At 44.2% G+C, this 10171-nt stretch overlaps 1 protein-coding gene across 1 annotated transcript; it reads right to left on the bottom strand.

Annotated features, from left to right (window-relative positions):
• Window positions 1-893: 893 nt before the first annotated feature.
• Window positions 894-10171, bottom strand: qdpra (quinoid dihydropteridine reductase a). Its single transcript, XM_080008028.1, has 8 exons — window positions 9975-10171; window positions 9364-9456; window positions 9061-9157; window positions 8732-8872; window positions 4994-5102; window positions 3257-3340; window positions 1549-1657; window positions 894-1137 (listed from the first exon to the last, which is right to left on the bottom strand). The coding sequence occupies exons 1-7, from the start codon at window positions 10056-10058 to the stop codon at window positions 1558-1560; spliced, it is 708 nt and encodes a 235-aa protein (XP_079864154.1). The 5' UTR covers window positions 10059-10171; the 3' UTR covers window positions 894-1137; window positions 1549-1557.

Here is a 10171-nt window from a genome sequence, read left to right as displayed (position 1 = left end):
GGATAACGACAACTACCACTCCAGCTGACCGACACGCACGATGACACGTCAAGTTCAGCGCTTGCAAGTTGCCATAGTAGCAGCCCGGCTATTGGTCAGCGCTGTCTGTTTCCTCGCTGCTGATTGGCTGCGTCCTGGTCGTCTAATCCAATAGAAACTCGTTCATTGGAAGGAACCCGGTAGACCCCCCACAGCGGCGTTTTGGCGCGAAAACCCGAGGCACGGGCGCTGCGTTGCACGAAACTCGGAAAGCGATCATCGACCCTGTGGAGTATGAAGAATGGAAACGTGTTTGCTCGGCGACTTGTGGGTCCTACCACATCTGCACAGGAGGAGCCGAGGACTTTGGATCCAAGTCAGAGCTGTTCCATAATAAAAAGGCCGCAAAGAGAACCCTGCTCCGCATTAACGGTGCGCGCCGCCATGTTGCCGTGACGTCAGATCTGTAATGTCCGAGCACCCGTCCTGACACAGATGTCTATCAAACCAAAACATTATTCACCTTTTGGTGGAAGTGACAGTAAATAGTGAAATATTAGAAGTTATCATTTATAATTATGTATTCAAGGTGTGTATAAGGTATAAACTATATATATTATGATAATTACAATATTCATAGTTAAAGTAATAGTAAACAATAGTTAGTGTTTTACTATATTGTTTACTACAGTTCATGTACATAATTCTATGTTTATTATACATGCTTGCACTGTTTCCTACTTTTAATCAGTGTGAACTGTTAATATCGATTTCTTTTATAATTTGTTGTGAATTTCTAGGTTTATTGTACAGTTATTGTACAAAGTTTTCCAAATTTGTATTGTTTTTTATTATTATTATTGCCCATTGTTTTGATGTGTGCTGAGTTTTTTGATTAAAAAAATCCACATGTAATAGTTATTAGAACTTTTTTTATTTTTTTTATTTCATTTTGACAACTTCACTTTGGTATAAACACTGAGACAGAAACTCGGGGGAAAACCCTGCAGGACAAAAAGCACTGAGTGCCATTTTACTGCAACACACACACACACACACACACACACACACACACACACACACACACTGGTTGACCTAGCGAGGACAGCGGCTCGCTTTGATGTCAGGCTTCCAATTCAAGGCACAGAAGAAGAAAACCTAAAGGATTAAACACAGAAACCAAGTGTGCACTAGTTAGAACCAAGTATGACCATGTATTACCATTTATGGCACTAGTTAGAACCTAGAAATACCATGTACTTACTAGTTAGAATGAAGTACTACCATGTACCATACTAGTTCAATTGTGGACTATTCCATTCCCAAAGATAAACATGTGGCGTTAGGAAACACTTGTCACTGAATTGTCCAGGATGTATTTATTTGAACAGAATATTTCCTGCAGTTGGTTTGTTACAGTGTGTTAGTGACAGTGGTCGGCCGCTAGAAGCCGCTGCTTTAACACGAACCCCCTCTGGCTATGTCTTCTCTTCCTCTCTTCTTATTGGTATTGCACCCCAGCACTCTTCTTTCCTTCTCTCATGTACAGAGTGTTTCCACCTCCCTCACCTGCTCCAGTTACACAGCCACCGTCTGCGTTTCTCCTCCAGACGTGATGAGCTGCATCAGGCTCCCCGACACCGGCCGGTCCTCCCCGGACGCCCAGCGGAAGAAGGTTCTGACGCAAACAACATACAAACAAACAAACGAGATGAGATAAGATAGTACTTTATTTATTTTACTTCAAATGCTAGATTACAACATTATCAGGTAGTACAATCTTTCCTGGTTCGAGGTCTAATGTGTGAGGGGGTTTTACTTGAAAAAGGATGTGAGTCATGATTATGCTTATAAGAATAATAATAATAATAATAATAATAATAACCTTTATTTTTATAGCACCTTTCTTACACAACATGCAACTCAAAGTGCTTTACAGTAGAAGGTTATGAAATAGCAACATTAAAAGCAAAGTAATACAATTATTATTAAAAAAAAAAAATTTTAAAGACAATATTATACACATTCCAGATTTGGTCCATTTGGACTTCTACACATGATCATTCCTCAGTTTATTATTTTCGGTGATTATTACTCCTCAGAAGAGATGCAGCTTAAAGACAATTCTAATATGATTTAGATGATTCTCTCACATGGGATATTACGTTTCTAACCAGATACTGTGATATATGTAGTGTAAAGTTTCCTGTGCATTCTCTTGTTTACCCTTTTTTTCCCAAGTCAAACTCTCAAAAGAACAAACTGTCACGGAGGCTTTCAAGCAATTTGTAAAACAAAGAATGAAAGTAAAATCTAACTTGTACGAGCACGATAAAGATACTGTACAGTATAACACAAATGTCATAGTGTTCATATTCAGATTCTGACATTAAGCTGGTGAAGGAGGGATTCCCCCACACAAACTTTTCTATTTTCACAGCGCTGATCTGTTTCTTCACAGAGTATCCCTCAGATTACTGCAGAAAACCCAGAACTACGCCTACAAATACATACACCTACCCCATTCAAAGCCCCACTCGGTGTTCCAAACTACGCTCACCAGATGAGTTGAAAGCCTGGATATTTATTTTCCAGTGCACAAGCCACGCAGTCAGTCAGACATTATTACATTTAGGCAATAAAGTCCAAATAAATTATGGTTTGGTTGATATTAAAATGGTTCATCCCAATTTCTTGGAGACTGGTTTGATCACACCACCATTACATTATATAGAAAATGGATTTAGGAAATACGCAATACAATTTTATTTACTTTTTGAAAAATGTACCATGTTTACTCCCATGATGGATGAAAAGTAAACCGGTCACATTCAATGTGTAACTACATCAATAATTCACTGAATAACCTGATAAATAAATAAAAACAGAAGCAGAAAAAAGCTCAAGGTACTGGCATTTTGGATTAGCTCCATTCTGCCATCAAGTGGTGAAATAATGATATTTTAGCTTTTAGTGTTTTGGTCGAGTGTTATTTCATTTGTCTATTTTCACGTCTATTTCAACTGGAAAAACTTGATGTCAAACGTCATCATCGTCACGATGCCTTGAGCTTTTCATATCAGATCACCTTTTCTCATTAAGCTGTTAATAACAACTTTTACATCAGGCAAGAACAGCCTGAATCAGGGGAAAAACAGGTGTAAAACCAGCCTGTAACTGAGATTTGGATCAGCCCATTAATCACAGTGTAAAAAAAAAAACAGCCTGTAAATAGGATAAAAGGTGCATTAAATGAGGTGATAAGAGCGTGACTCACTCTGCCACGTACTCCAGAGGAGTCCAGGAGCTGAAGTCTGCGTTGGACAAGAACTTCCGGTTCATCGGCGTATCCAAGGTAACACTGGAGAGAGCGAGAGAGAGAGAGAGAGAGAGAGAGAGATGGGGGTAGATAGAGAGAGATAGAGAGAGTGGAACAGATAGAGAGAGCAGGGTACACAGCCTCATTTAATGAGCAATATTATTGTTTGTTTATTTATATATATATATATATATAAATATATATATATAAATAAAATGACACTTATTAATGATACATAAACCACAAAACAAGATTTGGCTTTATTACGTTATAACAGAGTGTGTGTGTGTGTGTGTGTGTGTGTGTGTGTGTGTGTGTGTGTCTGTGTCTGTGTGTGTGTGTGTGTGTGTGTGTGACAGAAATGCAAGTCATGCCGCTAACGTGGAGCAGACATCACGTCCACATTTTGCTCTGAGGACGAGGAGAAGCTGATGGAGCTGGGTTCAGAGAATGAGGAGGAAACGCACGGAGACGTTGTGTTTCTGTCCTACTGTAGAATCACATTCATTTCCACAAACAAGGAATGTGAATCAACGGGAGCAAGATATGTCTGTTGCATAATCATAATTACCACCAGAGATACATTTGTTGTTTATGTCTCGGGCCTTAAAATGTGTTTTTAAAACCGCTTTAGAAAAATTAGTTAGTTAGAAAAAAAAGTTCTATCCTCCTAAAATATTAATATAAGATGCCAGGACAGAAACCATTTTTCCCAAATTTTCCAAATTTCCAAAGAATATCCACATTTCAATGGTGCATTTTAGTTTTTCTTGATGAAACCAAAGTGAACGTGCAGCTTGTTTAGAACTTGTATAGAACCACCAAGTATTTTCATATTTATTTCATTAACGGACCAGAGAGGCGATAGCGGCGTCAGATTAGGGTCCAATATGAGGCTACGATAAGGTTTCTGTATCAGAGAATATCCCCAAAAACACACACATGTGATACAGAACATGTCAAACATGTGAGTAATGAAGGAAAACCAACAAGCTTTGCTTTGTCTCTATGGATCTGCAACGTCTCTCATATCTCACACGGACGCTCTGTAAATCCACATCTGTACTGTTCTACACAAGTCATGAATTGCATAGTATTGGATTTTGTATATTCCGTATATTTTTATACATTTGGCTGTTTCTGTTTTGTATTTTTCAGCTCCTTGTGTATATTTGCATGTATATCATGGGGTCAGTTGGCGGCAGCCGCCTCGCCCCCTCCACCGCCACGTGGACTCAGGTGTCGCGACTCTTCTCATCCCTCGCCCCACGATGCTGGAAGGAGCTTCTTCTTCTTCTTCTTCTTCTTCTTTCTTCTAGATTTGTTTTGATGCTGTGACAAATGTACTTATTGCACAAAGTCCCTTTGGACAAAAGAGTCTGAGCAATGACACGTCAAGAAATATTACACGTCATGTAATATTTGGCCATTTTTACTTGTATGACATTTTTTACCCTCTTTTCATTGTATTTTATTGTCATTTTTTTCAGACAGTTGAGCTATTTTAATACTAATTGTCTGTAGTTAAACACCAAACCTCACCACGACAAATTCCTCGTATATGATGATTGTGATTCTGATGAGCAGATCATCATCTGTTTCAGATTTTTGGGGGGGGGTTTTTTCCAGTCTAGGACTCTAAATCAGTGTTTGTCCTTGTAAAACCCATGAGACCAGTTCCAGTTTGGTACTCACGGCAGAATGGCCACGGCCACCGCCCCCGCCGGCATCCCGCTGTTCTTCTCCGCGAGGCTCTGGCAGAGCTGGTGCACGGCGGCCTTGGCCATGCCGTATCCCATCATGCCTAGGGAGCAGGAGGCACAGGGAGGAGATAAAAACATTTGAACATAATTGAAAACATCCACGTGTGAAACAGTTCATTTTACACACGTTGTGGTAGGGAGCTGGAAAATGGAAAAATTATTTTACTTTCCATTAATCACAACATTTCCATGATTTATGTCAATGAAAGTGGAAAAAAATAAATGAAAGACACCGTGATTGTGTCATACTCAAGATCATTTTAAGGAAGATTTCTCACTAAATCATTTCTCACTAAATAATTAAACATACAAAACATCTTCTCCACATCAAAATACGCCTGGATGTTCTACAACAGTCTGAAATCCATAACTCAAAATTCAATAATTCAACAAATTCGATTAAGCTCTAAACGTTTCCTTCATTGCAGCATCTCATTGTATATGACGTTCAAGCTCCTCCCTCTGGATTCTTCTTCTAATCACTTGGTTCTGGGTTATGCTCTGGAATGCTTTGAGGATCAAGCATCTGGAACCAATGAGTCGCTCTCTCTCCTTAAACCAAAAACCATCCCCCCCGAGCCCACCCCCACCCATCCTCCAGTCATGTGACCTCGGCGCCGTGCTCCACTGCCAGACCGACCAATCGCAGGAGGGGAGGGGTCCGTCTGGGAAGCCATCCACTTCTTAGGGTGAACACAGTTGAAGCCGCATTGTAAAACTAAAAGAAACATTCAATGTTGGATGTGCAGTAAAATGCACGTCTCACTGTACAAGTCTAAAATGTTCTGTCCAACAGTCACGTGGAAGAAGTACTCAGTACAAATACACTGACACGCATTCTTATTACTCAACTGAAAGTATCACATTGGCATTTCCACTTCAATACTTGCTGTTAATTGTACTTAAAGTATTAAAGGACCAGGACCAGGACCTTGTCTTCACAACCAGGACCAAGACCCTGTCTTCACAACCAAGACCAGGACCAGCACCTCATCTCCACAACTAGGACCAGGACCAGCACCTTGTTTCCACAACCAGGACCAGGACCTCGTCTCCACAACCAGGACCAAGACCTTGTCTTCACAACCAAGACCAGAACCAGCACCTCATCTCCACAACTAGGACCAGGACCAGCACCTTGTTTCCACAACCAGGACCAGGACCTCGTCTCCACAACCAGGACCAAGACCTTGTCTTCACAACCAAGACCAGGACCAGCACCTCATCTCCACAACTAGGACCAGGACCAGCACCTTGTTTCCACAACCAGGACCAGGACCTCGTCTCCACAACCAGGACCAAGACCTTGTCTTCACAACCAAGACCAGGACCAGCACCTCATCTCCACAACTAGGACCAGGACCAGGACCTCGTCTCCACAACCAGAACCAGGACCTTGTTTCCACAACCAGGACTAGGACCTCATCTCCACAACCAGGACCAGCACCTCATTTCCACAAACAAGACCAGAACCAGGACCTTGTCTCTACAACCAGGACCAGGACCTCGTCTCCACAACCAAGACCAGGACCAGTACCCCGCCTTCACAACCTGGAACAGGACCAGGACCTCGTCTCCACAACCAGGACCAGGACCAAGAACTTGTCTTCACAGCCAGAACCAGGACCAGCACCTTGTCTCCACAACCAGGACCAGGACCAGCACCTTGTCTCCACAACCAGGATCAGGACCTTGTCTTCATAACCAAGACCAGGACCAGCACCCCGTCTCCACAACCAAGACCAGGACGAGGACCTCGTCTCCACAACCAGGACCAGCACCTCGTCTCCACAACCAGGACCAGGACCAGCACCTCGTCTCCACAACCAAGACAAGGACCAGCACCCCGTCTCCACAACCAAGACCAGGACCAGCACCCCGTCTTCACAACCTGGAACAGGACCAGGACCTCGTCTCCACAACCAGGACCAGGACCAAGAACTTGTCTCCACAACCAGGACCAGGACCAGCACCTTGTCTCCACAACCAGGATCAGGACCTTGTCTTCATAACCAAGACCAGGACCAGCACCCCGTCTCCACAACCAAGACCAGCAAGAGACCTTGTCTCCACAACCAGGACCAGCACCTCGTCTCCACAACCAAGACAAGGACCAGCACCCCATCTTCACAACCAGGACCAGGACAAGGACATCGTCTCCACAACCAGGACCAGAATCAGCACCTCGTCTCCACAACCAGGACCAGCACCTCGTCCCCACAACCAGGACCAGGACCAGCACCTCATCTCCACAACCAAGACCAGGACCAGGACCTCGTCTCCACAACCAGGAGCGGGACCAGGACCTCGTCTCCACAACCAGGAGTGGGACCAGCACCTCATCTCCACAACCAGGACCTTGTTTGCAAAACCAGTACCAGAACCTCGACTAGGAGCTTAGAGTAGAACAAGGACCAGGACCAAACTGTGTCCAGTAGAACCTGCTGGTTCCTGGTGAGTTTCCATCGCATACGGAGGCAGGATATCTGTGCTAGTTGCTAGGGAAGAATCCAAACCTTCCTGCTGTTCTCTACGTGGATGATCTTGCAGAAAACTTGGCTCCAGGATCACGTTTTAATCCAATATTAACTTCAAATGTGGAGAAATTGTCTGGATCAAATGATTTTTTCTCTTAAAGGCTGTTTGTTTGCAGTTTAAAGTTTATACCAGGTGCACATGTTTAATCTGATTTATCTCAATATGTTTTAATATGTTGTTCATTTATAAATACAAATTGCCTGAGTTGATTAATCCCTACTTTTTTTTTTTTATTATTCGAGGAATATACAGTATGTTGAACTTTGTTTAAATATATTTTATACATTTTCAATTGAAAATGAACTAATACTGAGTCGTTTTGGAGAAGAATACTTTGTACTTTTACTTAAGTTCTTTTTACACCAGTGATTTTACTTGTATCTGAGTGTTATGTTAGTAAAGCTCGAGTTAAGTTTCAGTAAAGTACCGGTAAAGTACCAGTACAGTTTCAGTAGAGTACCAGAATGTGATTGATGATTCAGTAAATACTTTGTCCATTGAACCGCGACTTGGTGCTGAGCAGCGTATTGTGTTGAATGCTGACTTTGTTGTCGGGTTTTGCTGGATCTGAGTCACGAGGACGAGCTTGGATCAGGGTCACACACACACACACACACACACACACACACACACACACACACACACACACACACACACACACACACACACACACACACACACACACACACACACACACACACACACACACGGGGGGTTCAGTCACTAATGTTATTGTGAGGATCATTTTGAGTATTATCTGAGAATCGCTGGGAGTTCAAGACCAATAATTGAAAATAATTTGCTGAGGAATGATCGTTACCATTCAAGGTCTCAATTGACCAAAACATTTCTCTAAATTGTATTGATGTAGCGTTAAATCTTGACTGAACTCTGGGATTTCAGAATCGCACAAGGAGCCCACATCGGGAAGCCACTCTGGAGCTGAGCGGTCACGGCAGAACCGAGGCTCCAGAAACTCACAATTCCACTTTTCGGGGGGGGGGGGGGGGCGCCTAGACTCTACAGCCCGGCGGCTAAAATCCCACCACCACCCGGGGGGGCTGGGGTCTTGGGGCCGGTGTTTGAGCAGCCTCTGAACACCGTGTATGTAGCACCCCGCCCCTTCACTCACCGCTGGTCCCGGTCAGACAGGCCTTGGCCCCCGCCAGCGTCAGCAGCCCCCCCGGCTTGAGGTGCAGCGCGGCCAGGTGGCTGGAGATGGTGGAGGTCCACACGCTCTGCTTCCACATCAGGTCAGTGTTCTTGTACAAATCTGAGAGAGAGAGAGAGAGAGAAAAAGAGAGTTAATAACAGGAGGAAAACTAATAACCCAGTTGGCTTCATGTCTGACTAAACACTGAAAAGATTAACTCAAATGCACTTCGCCCCCCAGTGTGTTGGTAGTAATACAGGCTTCCTCTGTCCTTGCGAAACATATTGCATCAGATAGTGAACTTTGACCTTTTGAGCTGCAGTTTCCTCCGGCCCAGCCGCCCGCCACGCACAAGATGGCGTCCACCTTCTGCTCGCCGAGCAGCTGGGACACGTCGGCCGTCACCTGCCGAGCGGAAACCAGGAGGAAATTAAAGGTGTGCGTGTGTGTGATGACATTGAAATGACGTTTTGAATACATTTTAATTAAACTGTTTCATTAAAACAGCATCAGCCGCCCAGATCGACGGGGACAGCGGATGACGGACAGATGACGATGGACAGATGACTCATCACGCCGCCCGGTCGCCGTGGCAGCGGCTCGTCACCCACCTGGCCTGCTTGCTCGGTGAACGACTCGGCCATCTTGACGAGCACGTTTGCGTTGGCCTCCTCGTTCGCCGCCATGTCGATGCTGGCCACCCACTGTGGATTAGAGAGAGAGAGAGAGACAGACAGAGAGAGAGAGAGACAGACAGATAGACAGACAGAGCGGGAGAGGGAGAGAGGGAGAGAGAGAGGGAGGGAGAGAGCGAGACACAGAGAGAGAGATTCATGATCACAATTTAAATGTTTTTTTTGAGAAAGTACATCTTCATAACCAAGGCATTTCTCTTAATGAGCGTTGGTGAATTGTTCTACAGAGGAAGCAAAAAAAAAAACCACAAAAAACACAAAAACTAAAAAAGTACAAAGGATATACAGAATACACAGAATACACAGGATGTGTTCTCTGGCTCCACTAGATGGCTGCTATCATGTTATCATGCTATCATGCTATCAGCCTGTTTCCATGTACAACATGTTGTTATAACGTGTTTGGATGTTGACATTAGAGACGGAGATAAGATGAAATCAACTTTAGCATAAAGTCCGTGGGAGGGAGTGGCCCCTGTGAACACAGGTGTCTCCGAAGTGTGTTGACATGACCCCTCAACACTCACCCATCCCCGGGACTTAAAATGCTCCACGCACTTGGAGCCCAGAGCTCCCCTCCCTCCGTACACCAGGACCCGGTTGGAAGCCATGCTGCTGCTGCTGCTGCTGCTGCTGCTGCTGCTGCTGCTAGTGGTGGTGGTGCTGCTGCTAGCGGTGGTGCTGCTGCTAGTGGTGGTGGTGGTGGTGGTGGTGCTCTGTGTAC

The sequence above is a fragment of the Zeus faber genome, assembly GCF_960531495.2.
Source record: "Zeus faber genome assembly, chromosome: 10".
Taxonomy (NCBI): domain Eukaryota; kingdom Metazoa; phylum Chordata; class Actinopteri; order Zeiformes; family Zeidae; genus Zeus; species Zeus faber.
This window is presented reverse-complemented; position numbering and strand designations above follow the sequence as displayed.